General features: G+C 50.2%; 2 protein-coding genes across 3 annotated transcripts; both read left to right on the plus strand.

Moving 5' to 3' along the window:
* Nucleotides 1-207: 207 nt before the first annotated feature.
* On the plus strand, nt 208-10,888 carry SNRPA (small nuclear ribonucleoprotein polypeptide A). The gene is made up of 7 exons (XM_065926152.1): nt 208-335; nt 808-902; nt 3,790-3,962; nt 6,221-6,400; nt 8,494-8,667; nt 9,093-9,181; nt 10,551-10,888. Exons 2-7 carry the CDS (start codon nt 830-832, stop codon nt 10,708-10,710), a joined length of 849 nt encoding a protein of 282 aa, XP_065782224.1. The 5' UTR covers nt 208-335; nt 808-829; the 3' UTR covers nt 10,711-10,888.
* Nucleotides 10,889-11,085: 197 nt separating this feature from the next.
* MIA (MIA SH3 domain containing) lies at nt 11,086-14,820 on the plus strand. Of its 2 annotated transcripts, XM_065926159.1 has the most exons (4): nt 11,086-13,586; nt 13,678-13,811; nt 14,291-14,401; nt 14,740-14,820. In XM_065926159.1, the coding sequence occupies exons 1-4, from the start codon at nt 13,460-13,462 to the stop codon at nt 14,761-14,763; spliced, it is 396 nt and encodes a 131-aa protein (XP_065782231.1). In that variant the 5' UTR covers nt 11,086-13,459; the 3' UTR covers nt 14,764-14,820. The 2 variants fall into 2 exon arrangements, with proteins under 2 accessions (XP_065782231.1, XP_065782230.1); XM_065926158.1 differs by lacking the exon at nt 14,740-14,820 and having other exon boundaries at nt 14,291-14,610.
* The last annotated feature ends 349 nt before the right edge of the window (nt 14,821-15,169 follow it).

Raw genomic sequence — 15,169 nt, forward strand, 5'->3', positions numbered from 1 at the left:
AACGATCACGTGACAGAGACGGGCTGCCAAAGAAAGGCCTTGGAAGAGACTGCCGCGAGAACCGAGTCCTGATTGGCAGGAAGCGGGTGAGGGGGCGCGGCCTTCACTGATTGGTCCGTAGTCGCGTGCGCCTCTGCTGAGGCGGGAACCCAATTGCCGTTTTTATTGGCAAAATCTGGATCCGGGAGCGAGCCTTACTCTGATTGGCCAAGCTACCAAGTTTCAGCGCAGAGATTGGCTTGTAGACAGACAAAGGCGGGTCCACAGGAGGAAGTTTTTGTGGTCGGCGCTCAGCAGCGTAGGAGGCACCGCTTGCGGGATCTGAGACTGTTCCGGTGAGCATTGGGCAGAAGCGGCCGTGGGCGCCTGGCGGCGGAGCGCTTGGCGCCCGGGCTTTCCTACGCCTTGTGTAGCGGGAACTATTTTTTTTCTGCGTGAGGAGGGGGGTGTTTGGAAAAGCGTGCCGCCTGCTTTAACTGGCTCTTACATCCGGGCCTTTTCTCCTGGGCCGGCCTTTGAGCGCGTGGGCCAGTGGGAATTGCTACCTAGGCGGAGCCTAGGCCGCTCCGCCTACTAAGTCGAGTAGAGCATCCTGGGACTCGTAGTTAACCTCACGAGACTTCCCTCACCACGCGGGGAGGAGAAGCTGTGTTCTGCGTTTGCTTTGTTTTCCGAACCGTGCTTCCCTCTTCCCTCCTCTTTACCTTACTTGACTTTCTCTTGGAAGGAAGATCCTTAAGCAGCCCGCGTTGGGACAAAAGGATTTTCCGAAACCCAGGACTGAGTGGTACTTTTTCGTTCTTTCAGACCTACCTCAGCAACTTACTCCATGGCAGTTCCCGAGACCCGCCCCAACCACACTATTTATATCAACAATCTCAATGAGAAGATCAAGAAGGATGGTGAGTTTTAGGGATAGTCCGGACACCAGGCTATCCCACACGAGCCTGTCCCCTCTTCTGTCCCCAGCATCCATGTCTGTTCCTCAGCCTTCTCCCGCCAAACTCTTTAAGAGTTCACCCTTCAGCCTTTGCACAGGCAGTGCGTTTGGTATTTCCTCATTTTCTCTTACACTTTTCCCGTTAACCTGGTCTTTCAAGGTCTTTCACGGTTTCAGCTTTAAGACCCCCCCTCCTCCAGGATGCCTCCCCCTTCCCTTTACCACCCACGTGCCTGCCTCCGACTTCCTAAAACCCTTAACCTCCCCAGTCAAGTCCTGATGTGGCTATCAGGGGGCTGTCTCTTTCCTGGCCTTTGAGCTCCAGGAGGGTAAGAACTGCAATTGTTGGCCACTGTCATGCCCTCAAGTGATTAGCCCACAGTGAAAACGTTTCATTTCAAAATAAAGTGAAATGAACCATGATGGTGGGTAACACAGGGTACCAGGTGCTGATGTATAAATAATGGTTACATTTAACTTTCACAGCAACCCTGCAGGAAGGACCTATTGTTCCCATTTCTCAGATAAGGAAACTGCGACTGCAGAGGGATATGGTTTGCCCAAGGCATACAGCACGGAAATAGTGCTGAGACCACTATATGGAATTCTGGTTAAGAACTCGATTCTAGATGTGACATACTTTTCTTTTTTCTTGAGCAAGTTGTCACTTTTTATTGAACCTCATTTTTTTTTTTTTTTTTTTTTTTCATTTTTTTTATATATAGGAAAGCTGGGCAAAATCATATAGGAAAACTGGGCAAAATCTTTGTGCAGGTGTTATGGGGAATATATGAACTGAACTTCCATGCTTTTTTTTTATTATGGTACTTAGCAGTTAGTAAGGGTTGGATATAAGTGTTAGCTCTTATTATCTGCTCGAGAAAACTGTAAGGAGAACTGAAGAAGCTTGCTGGCATTAAGTTGAAGTTACCGATAAAGTTGCTATTGAAGATAATAAACAAGCCATGTAAATTCCTCATATACTATTAGAGCATTGTGCCCAGCCAGTTCTCTGTGGGAGCTGTGGACATGGTGACTGAGACAGTCCTAGTCCTGACTTCATGGAACCACAGTCTAGTAGAGATGACAGACCTGCTCCCAGACAGTGATAGCCCAGAGTAGCCATGGCCATAATAGGGGGAAGTTGAGGCATAGTAGTCAAGGCTGGGATTGGGCACTTGGAAAGAGGTATTCAGGTTCATAGAACAGGAGACATTTTGGGAAAGCCTACCAGGTAGAGGAAGCAGCATTTGTATTACAATGAGGCAGAAGAGTGACTAACCTGGACTAGCATGTGCAAATGTCCAGGGGCAAAAGAGCCCAGGGCATCCTGGGAACCACATGTACTGTTTTGGGTGCCTGAGACCTAGAGGCTGGTGATTCATGGAGAACATTCAGGCAAGCAGTGCGCGCTGGCTCCTGAGGCCTTGAGGGCTGGGTGGGGTGTTTTACTTCATCCTGAGGGCTTTGGGGAGCCAGGCAAGGGATGCAGTTAATTGTGGAAGATCTTTCCAACTGTGGAGGGTGAACTTGCGTGGGCAAGAAAGAAGACTGGGGAGAGGCCCGGCACCTAGGGGAATGACTAAGGCCCACACTGAGTTCATGGGGATGGCAGGTGGAGACAAATCTCGGAAATGTCATCAGGATTTTTGGCTATTTGCTTTCCTCTTTACCTGATCCCCCTTTTCTTTCCTAATGTCCCTTCGGCCGGGTATCTTGAGCTCAGGTACCTTCTTTGCATAAGGCTGATACCCTTTCCTGGCTGTCCATTTGCTAGGGAGGTTTGGTGGTCCTGGGTTCAGATGGACTTGGGTCCCGAGCCAGTGACAGATCCTCTGAGAGCCTCTATCCACATTAGTAAAATTGGGGCAGTTATAATTGCTACCTCATAGAGTAGAGGTGAAAATTCGGTGAAGTTATTCCCAGAAATCACTTATTGCTATGTTTCTTCAGGCAAATGTATTTAGAGATTTGTGTGCTGGCAACTACACTATTCTTTAGGTTTTTTTTTTTTTTTTTTTTTTTGGCTCACACCAAGGGGCTTACAGAATTTTAGTTCCCTGACCAGGGATCAAACCTGGACCCTTGTCAATAAGAGCACAGAGTCCTAACCACTTGACCACCAGGGAGTTCCCTGTGGGGATATTGTGATAAACAAATAGGATAGACTTGTACCTCTTCAGAAAGAGGACCAAACAAAAAGGAAACAAACATAATGTCAGGAGGTGGGAAATGCCTTGAAAGAAAAGCAAGTAGGTTCTCACAGTGGGGGGAATGACATGAGGGGGCTCTTATTTCACCAGGGTGGTCATGGAAGGCCTCAGGTGGTAACATCTCTGCTGAGTCCTGGGTGACTGGAAGGAAGCAGCCATGTGCACATCAGAAGGTTGCTCCTAGTAGAGGGAGCAGTCAGTGCAAAGGTCCTGAGGCAAGGTTGCTGTGACGGGCCTGAGAAAGTGCTGGGAGGCCAGTGTGGCTGGAGCTATAGGAGTGAAGATGGGGCATGGGGAGAGATGAGGTGGGAGAAGTCAGCCAGGGCCAGATCAGAGGGGCTCATGTCAAGGTGCTGGAGACAGTGAGGAGAAGTGCTTGCATTTATCGAGTATTTACTGTGTGCCCTCTGTATGTGTGACTCGTGTTCCCCTGCAGCGACCTTGTAGGTATCTTGATTGTTGACCTACTACAGAGTCAATGCACACGACCACCTGAGTGGTTCTAGGCTGCTGATGGTATTGCTCAGTACTCTGTCAGGGGGCTGATGGTGTCCCTTCTGAAAAGCGGAGCTCCAGCCCCAGGACACGATACCCCAGCCTACAGTCACCGCTGGGTCTTTCCTCTCCCCACTGCAGAGCTGAAGAAGTCCCTGTACGCCATCTTCTCCCAGTTTGGCCAGATCCTGGATATCCTGGTGTCACGAAGCCTGAAGATGAGAGGCCAGGCCTTTGTCATTTTCAAGGAGGTCAGCAGCGCCACCAACGCCCTGCGTTCCATGCAGGGCTTCCCCTTCTACGACAAGCCCATGGTGAGCACCGGGGGTGGAGGGTATGGGCATGTGCTTGTGCCAAGTGCTGTTGCAGGCTGGATGGGTCTGGACTACTGTCGCCTGTAGATCAGAGCCTTAAGGATGGGAGTTCCTCCTGTTGGTCCTCGGCATCCACTGTTCACTGTACTGGGGATGTGGGGACACACAGCAATCAAGGGAAGTCCCAGCTCTGCCCTTGTAGACCCACAGTGCCACTGGAGAGACATGCCTGTCTCCAGGTGGCGACGACCCGAGGGCTCAGGGCTGGGACGAGCGAGTGCACAGAACTCAGGGAGCTTACTCTCACCCCGTCTGGGAGTTCGCAGGGGAGCCTTTTTGGATGAGTAAGAGTTGGAGAAGAGTAGCTGAGAAAGACAAATGAACTAAGAATGGGAGATAAGCAAGAACCTGTGTAACTGAGGGAGTGAGTCAAATTCATTCCGCAGAAGTGGAGGGTGGGAGATGGTGGGGTGGGCATGGCCTGGAGAGTTGTCAGAAGTCAGGCTAAGGAGCTGATCCTGGTGGTGAATTTGATTCCAAGGTTGCTGGCCAACCATGCAAGGGTTAGGGAAATGCCTGTGGCTGTTGGGGATCTTCCCCAACAGTTCAGTTGTGGGAGATGGGGTTCAGTTGTGATGGTGAGGCTGGGTCAGGATCCCAGGTCTGGGATAAGGGGAGAGTTCATCTAGGATCAGGGGTTACGGTGATGGCTAACACTGGGTACCAGGTGCTCATGTATAAATCATGGTTACATGGGCCATGGGATGGGAGGAAGTGGGTTACAGATGTTCAGTAGGCCTTGAACAGACAGGGGTTCTGTTATTCAGAGTCCCTGCCCTGATCCAGAATTCCTGCCATATCAGTCAGTTCTCTCTCCCTCTGTCAGTTCTTCTGAGTTTCACCTGTTTGGAATATGGCTCCCTGAACCAGCAGGGTGGTGACAGCAAGTGTCAGTGCCTGCAGGCTCCAGGCATGTCATTTCACGTGGAACACATTGGCCCCAGGGGCACAGGCGGCCTGGTGCTCTCACCTCTTTCTGGATGGGGCTGCTTTCTGACTCCTGCCTGTTGTCTCCTGTTGTGGGTGTGTGAGACCACAGTTGCCACGTCTTCCATTGCTTTTCTGGAGTATCTGGAAATTCCCTTTTGAGGACTAAAAATCATAAATAACTTTGTGTGGACCTTCCTTCCCTGCTTTTCTCTGACATCAGTGCTTGAACCGTAGAAAGCACTGAGCCACTGTGAGTTCTGTCAGGGAATCCTGTCAACTCTACCTGGAAAACCTGCTGAAAACATAAAATTAAAAAAAAAAACGACCAAACTTCCACTCCAAAAAAACCCTCCACTGATTCTTCCCACTCCCCTGGTACCCACCTAGTCCCAGCTTCGACCCTTCTCCCTGTTTTGACCCCCTGCTCCTCCCAGGCCTCTCCATCCCGTGGCCACAGCGCTCCTTGGGAGTCACAAGTGAGAGCTCGTCATTCCCCTGCTTATAACACTCTGTGACTCCTGGCTTGCTCAGGAAAAGACAAAGTCCCTAGGCCCCCTGTTGCCTCTGTGATGTCGCCTGCCTCCTCATCCACGTAGTCCTCCCTGCTGTTCCTTGAGCACACCCCATACTCTAGCTCTTCAGTGGCTCTTCCTTTGCTAGAACGCTTTTTTCCCTCGATGCCTGCGTGCCTCCCTCCCACCCTGTCTCTACACCAGCATTATCTCTCTGAGGTCTTTCTGGCTGCACTCTGAAAATTTCAGTACTTCTCAACTCTTCACCTCCCCTTCTCCTGTTGGTTCACTTTTTAATCTCTGTCATATCTTCCCCAGAGAACTAATTCCACAAGAGCAGGGCTTTTGTGTGATTGGCTCATTGCTGAATCCTCGGGGCAAATTTGGGTGCTCTGTAAACCGCTGAATGAGATTGAGTTTGGAGAAGGTATGATGGAAACCTCCCTGCATAGTGCTCCTATCCTGGCCTTGTTTCCTTCTACCTTGAGCTGATGCTTGGAGCTATCCCATTTTCCTATCAAAAAATCCCAACAACCACTTCCTGAGAGCTTGCTACATGCCAGGCACTGTTTAGAGCACTTTTTAGGTACTAGTCCTGATCGTCCTTTGAAGTGGGAAATACCTCAGTACCCATTTCACAGGTGGGGACATTGAGGCCAAGGGATTTCGATGATGTTTCCCACCAAGCTCCAAGCAAGGTCTCATTTTGGCTCCTAAGTCCAGTCTCCTTCACCCTCTCTGCTCTCTGTTGGGCAGCGCATCCAGTACGCCAAGACCGACTCGGATATCATTGCCAAGATGAAGGGCACCTTCGTGGAGCGGGACCGCAAGCGGGAGAAGAGGAAGCCCAAGAGCCAGGAGACCCCAGCTGCCAAAAAAGCCGTGCAGGGAGGGGCGGCCGCCCCTGTGGTGGGCGCCGTGCAAGGGCCTGTCCCGGTAAGCCAGGGCCCGCAGACGCGGCCCTCTCACCACCAGGTCTCCCTTGGCCTTGTGGGCTGGCGCGGGGTGGGGTAGGGAGAGGTACCTCCTTGGGGATTCAGACATTCCCCCCACTTCCATTTTTCTTGTGAGATTGTGTGCCTGTCTATAGGGGGGTGAGCATGTGAATGATGGTATCTCCACTTGGAAAGGTCTAATGTCTACGCCTCCCTGCCAATTTCTCGGGATCTTTTTCTGTGTGTCTCAGTCTTTTTGTTTTTTCTCTCCTTGACCTTGGTTTTGCTGTGTCTTCTAAAGTCAGTGTCGATGAAGCAAATCCAGAGGAAACCACTAACCAGCTATTAGGATTAAAAGAATTTCATTTAACAAGGTCACCAGATCAATATGGAAAAGTCAGTTTTATTTCTGTACATTAGCAACAAACAAGGATACTTCAGATTGAAAAACACCTCCAAGAAAAGTGTGCAAGGCCGCCCACTGAAACGATAGAACACGGCTGAGAGAAATTGGAAGACTCAGTGCTATTAAGATGCCATTTCTTTCCAAACTGGTTTAAGAGTCAGCTCTGTCCCAATCAGAATCCCGAGAGGTATTTGTGGGCACAGACCGGCTGTCTATAAATGCCTGTGATGGCAAAGCAGTGGCCTGTTGTTGAGGAATGGTATGGTTTCCTGAGGATGGGAAGATGGACCAGTGGGGCAGAGTAGAGTCCAGAAACCTGCACGTGTGTATGTGGTTGCTCTGTATGTGACTGAGGTACCACTGCTCTCCAGGGGTGAAAGGGCTTTTTCCCCTAATAAATCATACTGGACCAATTGGAATTTTGCAAGAGGGGAAAGTTAAGCCCTGCCTTGACTACATATAAGTTAATTTGAGATAAACAGTAGACTTGAGTGTATCAGCTCCAGTAATCAAAGTTCTTGAAGAAAACAAAAATGTCTTTATGACCTTGGTGAGACTATAAGAGTAGAAACATCCTGTTTTCTAAACAAGATACAGAAAGCATAAAGTACTAAAGAAAAGATGAATGAATTGGACCCACTCTGGTCTCCGAACCTCTGAACCTTCTGATGGGTCGTCTTGTGTCGGTGTCCGTGTCTTGGGTTAAACTGCCCCATCTTTACCCTCTGCTCTTGCTGTGCCCAGCTTTCCATCCAGCTTAGACTGTTCACATGAGGTTCAGCTCCTGTCTCCCCTGGGAGCACGTGCTCTTTGCCTTCAGCCTTTCCCTTCCCCTTGCTGTCATCCCTTACCATGTCTTTCTGCATCAGCCCTGACCATCCCCATCTATCTGCCTTCCACTGTCTGTTCTCTGGGCCTGTTTCTTTCTCCATACACTCTATTTATTTATTTGGTCGTGTCGGGTCTTAGTTGCGGCATGCGGGATCCTTCTATTTTGATGCACCAACTTTCCAGTTGTGGTATGCGGCCTTAGCTGCTCGGCAGCATGTGTGATCTTAGTTCCCAGACAAGGGATCAAACCCAGGTCCCCTGCATTGCAAGGCAGATTCTTAAACACTAGACCAGGAAAGTCCCCATAAAGTTTTAAAGCAGTACCATGCTGCTTATAGTGTTTATTTCCACCCCTTTTAGTTGATAATGTTTTTATTTTTCTTCTAGTCTTTTTTTTTTTCCCCAGTAGGCCCCCAAATTTGTTCATATGTCCACAAGCAAAGTTAGGCCATTCTGACCAATTTATCTTTTCTTTTTTTGGGGGGCCATACTGAGTGACGTGTGGGATCTTAGTTCCCTGACCAGGGATTGAACCTGTTCCCCCTGCAGTGGAAGCACCAAGTTCTAACCACTGGATGGCTAGGGATTTCCCCTAACCAATTTTTATATGTTAAAAAAAAGTTTCTATTTATTTTTATCTCTTTCTAATTTGATGTCCCCTGTGACCATGGGCCTGATCTGCTCCATCCATCCCTCTTTGAATGCCTTTCTTGCCTTTTCCAAGTCTGGATCTTTTCTCTGTGTCTCACACCCGGGGTTTCCTGTAACAACCTTTTCTCCTGTTTCCTCCCAACACTGAAATCACACCTCTTCCCACCTGCTGGTGCCCTCTCAGCCCTGCCCTCCTCTCCCTGCAGGGCATGCCGCCGATGACTCAGGCGCCCCGCATCATGCACCACATGCCGGGCCAGCCCCCTTACATGCCGCCGCCGGGCATGATCCCACCTCCAGGACTAGCGCCCGGCCAGCTCCCGCCGGGGGCCATGCCACCACAGCAGCTTATGCCGGGGCAGATGCCACCTGCTCAGCCTGTAAGTGTCTGGTCCTCCCAGGGTCTAGTATAGTCAGGAGACAGGAATGGCAGGCAGGGCGCTGTTTTAGGTTGGGTGGTCTGGGCAGGCCTCCCTGAGGAGGTGCTGTTGGAGGATGAAGATTTAGCAGTGGCGTCAGGCCCTGGGACAGAGGAGTTGGTGTGTTTGCTGGAGCAGGTCAAGGGGAGGCTGGAACGGGGGTGGGCTGCAGCTCGCTTCACTCTGTGAACTTCTGCTGAGCACCCCCTTATGGATGCAACTGTGGTCCCTTGTGGCTTATAGTCTAGGGCACCGTCGGGTAGACTGGCAACAACACGGGGTCTGTTAGGTGAAAGACTAGAAAGAATTCAAGTAGGGCGGGGCTGGAGGGCAGGAGGGCCATAGATCCCCGACCAGACTTAAGGTCTCCCGTCGCTCTCCTGCAGCTTTCAGAAAATCCACCAAATCACATCTTGTTCCTCACCAACCTGCCGGAGGAGACCAACGAGCTCATGCTTTCCATGCTTTTCAACCAGTAAGTGGGGCCGTTGGCTGGGCTGGGCCCGGAGGGTGGTGGCCGCGAGGTGGCACCACAGGGACAAGCCTCATAGTTCTGCTGGTGGAGCCTGAGCCTGTGCAGGCGGGGACAGCGCCTGGAGGTCAGAAGGAGGAGGCTGAGGCCAGCCCTGCAGCGGCCAGGCGTGGACGGCAGCAGTGGCCAGGATGGGCAGGCTGTCCTCTGCCTTTAGGGAGATGACTCTGGATCTCATCTTTCCAGTCTGTAACTTAGACAAAGGCAAGGTGCAAGTCCAGCAACAGGGAGATGTCACTGAATGCTGGCTAGACTGGAAGAAGGCAGCCTGTTCAGACTGCAGGTGTGGGAGTGGGGGGTGCTCGACCCCTCAGGGATGTGGGTGGGTGCGGGCCATTGCGTGGGGTAACTGTCCACTGTTTAGTCAAGTGCTCACCTAGACTTCTCTGGTGGCTCAACGGTAAAGAATCCACTGCTAATCCAGGAGACGCAGGTTCAATCCCTTTGAAAAGGAAATGACAACCCACTCCAGCATTCTTGCCTAGGAAATCCCATGGACAGTGGAGCCTAGGGTCACACAGTTAGACATAACTTAGTGACTAAAGAACAACACTTGATGACTGCTCCTGTTTATATGAAATTCTAACATGCCCAAGGGACTGGGTGGGGCATTCCTCATGGTGTGGTTGGGAGCTGGAGGCAGCCTGGGAGAAAGGCGAGGTCAAGTGCAGGTGCTCGCAGCTAGAGGGGACAGGAAGAGCATGCTGCGTGGTTCTTTATACCAGGGTCGAGAGGAAATTTTGAGAAACTGAATGAAACAAAAATCATACCATTCAGTTTTATACCATGTTCACAAAACAGTGTATAGTTTCTAAGAATGCTGATGGAATAAAGGATACCCGGTAATCCTGAGGATGGTTGCCTAATGGGGAAGGAAGTAAGGAATGAGAAGAGGGAAATGAAAGAAACAGCAGACCATAAAAGTAGAGGGTAGTGGTTATTCTGGGGCTTCCCAGGTGGCTCGTTGGTGAAGAACTTGTCTGCCAGTGCAGAAGATGCAGGTTCGATCCCTGGGTTGGGAAGATCCCTTGGAGAAGGGCATGGCAACCCACTTCAGTATTCTTGCCTGGAGAATCTCCATGGACAGAGGAGCCTGGTGGGCTACAGTCCGCGGGGTTGCAGAGAGTCAGATTCAACTGAGCACATCAACTTAGCATTGTCCCCATTTTGGGCTGGATGATCCTTTGTTATTGGGGCTGTCTTCTGCATCATGGGGTGTTTAGCAGCATTCCTGGCCCCTACTCACTGGATTCTTGAATGTTCGAGGGCAGTGCTGAGGCCGGATCCCTGAGGTCTCTGCCTTTTCTCTCAGGTTCCCTGGGTTCAAGGAGGTCCGGCTGGTTCCTGGGCGGCACGACATCGCCTTCGTGGAGTTTGACAATGAGGTGCAGGCAGGGGCCGCTCGAGACGCCCTGCAGGGCTTCAAGATCACCCAGAACAATGCCATGAAGATCTCTTTTGCCAAGAAGTAGCACCCTTTCCCCATGCCTGTCCCGGCCCCCTGTTCTGGGGCCACCCCCTCCCCCCTTGGTTCAGCCCCCTGAAGGTAAGTCCCCCTTGGGGGCCTTGGAGCCGAGTGTGAGTGAGTGGTCTCCACACAGCATTGTACCCAGAGTCTGTCCCCAGACATTGCACCTGGTGCTGTTAGGCTGGAATTAAAGTGTTTTTTGCGGTTTGTTTTTTCACAACCATTTGTTTTTATTTTCTTGTCCTCCGTGTTTCCCTTCCCTGCACACCAGAATATTCTTGGTGTTTGAGAAGCTCAGCACATTGGGGATTGCAACTTTGGGAAAATACAGAATAGTGTAGCAACACTGTGCAAACTTAAGTTGCTTTTACTATTTTTGGCAGATTTCTGTTTTGTCTCAAATCAGAATTCAGGGCAAGAAGTTAAAACCCAGGCTGCCAAGTACAGTTGGGCAGGTTCTGTACTGCACAAGGATGCTGCTTTTAATGGCACACCATTCACTATAGACTCGTATGTTGATTGCAATAATTTTCTGACATGATAGAGTGTTAAGAAAGAGGTTTTTCTTTACCTTTTTCTAGACAAAAATGCTTTCTCTCATAGCAGGAGTCTCATAGAAACCACTATAGCTACTTCCGAAAGAAATGGAAGGAAAACAAGTATTCACGAAATCATTGAAAGGATGGTAGGAATGGCAGTTTGGGTTGGAGATGCTGAGTTCAACTTTGCAGCCCCCGATTGAGCTGCAGTCTCTGGAATTCAGGAAGAGGTCCCTGCTGCTGCTGTGGGGAAGGTCCATGCTGACTTGGTCACACATGGGAGACACCAGCCAGGAGCTTCGGGCAGGTGACTGATTCATTCTCCCTCCAGTGCTGCAGCTGCAGTGGAAGCTAGATGTGGTTTCTGGCTGAACAGCTGAAGCTGGATAAGAAGGGGAGATGAAATGGGGGACGTTTGAAGCTTAGCAGTCTGTCACAGATCTGACTTGACAATTTTTAAGTTGACTAAATGTGTGTGTGTGTATAAATATATATATATATAGCTTAAAACCCTTTCTCACACCATATAGATAGCAAAATGAGATCCCTTGCCAGAAATAGAAAATTACCACAAAAATAAATACAATGAGGCACAGTGTTAAATTCTCCCTGGATGTCTTTTCCCGTGTTAAGGCTCTGAGCCCCAGCTTGCACCTGCTCTGCTCTCTCCATTAAAGAGGAACGACGGTGTTGGAAACGCTGAAGACTTAGGGCACCACATGCACACTTCCTCCTTGTAGGATCTAAACGATGGAAGCGGGAGGGTGATTGTCATCTTCACCACATAAAGTTATTGCAGACAGCACGTGGGAACGTGGGGTCTCTGGACAGTCTCTCCCGACCCCCACGATAGACAACTGATGTCCCCACTCTGAGTTTCATCTTTCTTCCTGAGCTGTGCACCCCACCCCAGGTACTTAGCAAGCACTCAGTAAATTCCACAGATAACTTGCCAAGTACCTAATACACACCAGGTACTGTTGTGGCATAAAATATGCAGTAGTGAATGAAATAGACAAGCTAATTTTAGACGCTGAATTCTGATAGAACTGACATGATGGGGTGATGGGGTGGTGGAGCTGGGGAGCAGTAATGGGTGATCAAGGGAAGCCTCTGGGAGGTGACATGAATAGAGCTATTTGATGCTTGTATGGTAGTTGGTGCTGGGTGTTGTGTGTGTGGAGATGGCTTAGGCCCAGTCTTTGACCAGGAGGAATCCTTCCCCACCCCAAGCCTGTGTGTGTCCCATCTTCTTCCCCTAAAACTAAAGTTTGGACTTGCTGGCCAGAGGTGAGAATACCTGAGGAAAGAGATGGGTCTTCAGGCAAGTGGATCTCTGTGAAGCGTGGTTTTAGATAGGAAACTTGAGTTCACATCCTCTGCCACTGTTTCATTCTGGCCTTGGGCAACTGACAGCTCCAAGCCCAGTAGTGATGGGTATGGGCCTACAGCCAGATCTAGCTTCTCCACTTATTGACACTAACCTTGGACAAGTTCCTTAAGGCTCTGTGCTTCCATTTCTACCTAGAATGGGATTATAATGGTCCCCCTTCAAGGTAGTGCAGGATATGCATTTGAACTAATAAACAAAAATATGCATGGTGAATTCTTTATTAAATAACTAGTATCCCAGATGAGAAAGGTGAGGCTCTGAGAGTAGTTTAGGGCAGTCAGGAAGTGGTTTCTGAGAAGAAATAGTGATCATGGTTGGACATCGCCTAGCCTAAGGCCCAACATATAATATTCACTCCGTACTTGAGAGCTGGGGCTATTTCTGGCAATCAAAGGGCTGCCTTGTTCTGCTGCCCCTCAGCACAGGAAATTCCAAGGTGGTTTTTCCATACTGGCTCCTCTTGTTCTGTCTCCGGGGGCACAGCTGAGGGGCCTAGTTCTCCAAGCCAACTCAGAAAAGATGGAATTGGATATTTTAACCTGCCTGTCTGAGCCTCTCTGTTGAGGGGGGTGACTTGTTACTTGGAGTGGCCTGGGCTGCCTTGGGCCTCTCTGGGTATTTCCTTGTGCTGGCAACCCTCACCCTGTCCTTGAAATGGTTCTGCCTGGGTAGCAGGCTCGAGGTGGTGTGGGCAAAATCTGGGGCTGGTTTAAGGAGGGGACCAGTCCCAGAACACAGGTTTCCTTATGCTACTGCCGAGGGAGGGCGGGAGGAAACTGGAGACCCCATTCCTGCCTTAGCCACTGTCTTGCCCAGAGTCCATGATGGCTTGGTCCTTGGTGTTTCTCGGTGTTGTCTTGCTGTCTGCCTTCCCGGGGCCTGGTGCCGGTGGCCGCCCCATGCCCAAGCTGGCTGACCGGAAGATGTGTGCCGATGAGGAATGCAGCTGTGAGCGTTAGGGGTCCCGGGGTGTGTGGAGGGCTTTGGTTGCTAGCCTGTGTGGAGGGTGCTTTCACTCCCTTCTATATTCCTTCTCCAGACCCCATCTCCATGGCCGTGGCCCTTCAGGACTACGTGGCCCCTGACTGCCGTTTCTTGACCATACACCAGGGCCAAGTGGTGTATGTCTTCTCCAAGCTCAAGGGCCGAGGGCGGCTCTTCTGGGGAGGCAGCGTGAGTCTTGGGAGAACAGAGGAGGAAAGGGTAGAGAGCTGGGGTGGGAGCATACCCTACTTTTTTACCTACAGGGCACATCCCAGAGAGTGAACTGAAATACAGTCGGCAGGGGGTGGCTGCTGTGATCCACTCTGTTTTTCTTTCTTTAGCAATTATTAGGGCATGTCCTGTAGTGCCAAATTTCTATAGACACCGAAGGTACAAGAAAGAATGATGCCTTTTATTCTGATGAAGGAGACAAGCCATCAAAAATACCAACTCGTGTGTGCTGCTTTGAGAATTAGTATAAAGTGACTGGGTGACTAATTCACATGGGGTGGTCAGGGAGGACCTTGCAGCAGGCGACTTTAAGCTGAGATTGGACTGACAAGGATGGAGCCAGCTAGATGATCAGGGAGGAGCAAGTGTGCACAGGACTTGAGCAGGAATGAGCTTGCCATGTTCCCAGACCCCGGCTTTTAACTCCTCTTCCCCAGGTTCAGGGAGATTACTATGGAGACGGAGCTGCTCGCCTGGGCTATTTCCCAAGTAGCATCGTACGTGAAGACCAGACCCTGAAACCTGCCAAAACCGATGTCAAGACAGATGTGAGTATCTTGGGGGCTGGCAGGAATCGAGGGAGGACTATTGGGTTGCAGTGACAGGCAAAGATGCTCCTAACCTCAGCACCCTAGCAACCTCGGCGCCCTGGCAGCCTCGCTGCGTGCGCTGGAACAGACTCCCTGCCTTTTCTTATTTGAAAGATGAGTGATTTCTAAATCCAAGTTCAATTGAGAGCTGCAGAGTTGAACGCTCTAGGCTAATTTGCATAGCACTTGTGCAGCCAAACCTGGTCCCTGAGGCTGCAGCATTTGCTAAAACCACTAGATCCTTTGTGGTGTGACCACTGGTTTTCTCCCCACTGTTTCCCCTTTCTCTTTTTCAGATATGGGATTTCTACTGCCAGTGAGCTCAGTCTATGCTGTCAGTGCTGTTGTTTCTCCCCGACTTTATGCAAATACATCAGCCAAGTGCAAACTGGGTCTCTGTGGTCTTTGTGGTGGGGATCTAGAAAAAAATGTTTCCCCCAGGTTTCTGAATCTAGCCAATCAACCCACAACTGTGGTGACAGAAGTGGTTGCTAGGCAGAGTTTCATGGACTGAAGGCTCTGCTCTAAGCTCGGTCGAGGTGGGCTCCTAATCTTAGCTATTACAGACAAATAAATGAGAAGATGGAATAACTGAACAGCCAAATTGGGGAATTATAGTGTCCTCTAGACCAATAGGAGAACTATTGAACTGTTGCGAATGAGCCAATGGGACCATGAGCAAGACACAAATCATAAAGCAGAGGTTTTCTGGGTTCTCTTGTAAGA

The sequence above is a fragment of the Muntiacus reevesi genome, chromosome 2 (assembly GCF_963930625.1).
Source record: "Muntiacus reevesi chromosome 2, mMunRee1.1, whole genome shotgun sequence".
Classification (NCBI taxonomy): Eukaryota; Metazoa; Chordata; class Mammalia; order Artiodactyla; family Cervidae; genus Muntiacus; species Muntiacus reevesi.

Bases quoted from the DNA above. Each gene is read 5' to 3' on its own strand.
- SNRPA (XM_065926152.1), top strand. From the start codon at position 830: ATGGCAGTTCCCGAGACCCGCCCCAACCACACTATTTATATCAACAAT. The intron at 3,963-6,220 runs GTGAGCACCGGG...TCTGTTGGGCAG, and splicing joins CCTTCTACGACAAGCCCATG to CGCATCCAGTACGCCAAGAC. The intron at 9,182-10,550 runs GTAAGTGGGGCC...CTTTTCTCTCAG, and splicing joins CTTTCCATGCTTTTCAACCA to GTTCCCTGGGTTCAAGGAGG.
- MIA (XM_065926158.1), top strand. From the start codon at position 13,460: ATGATGGCTTGGTCCTTGGTGTTTCTCGGTGTTGTCTTGCTGTCTGCC. The intron at 13,587-13,677 runs GTGAGCGTTAGG...TTCCTTCTCCAG, and splicing joins TGCCGATGAGGAATGCAGCT to ACCCCATCTCCATGGCCGTG. The intron at 13,812-14,290 runs GTGAGTCTTGGG...CCTCTTCCCCAG, and splicing joins GGCTCTTCTGGGGAGGCAGC to GTTCAGGGAGATTACTATGG.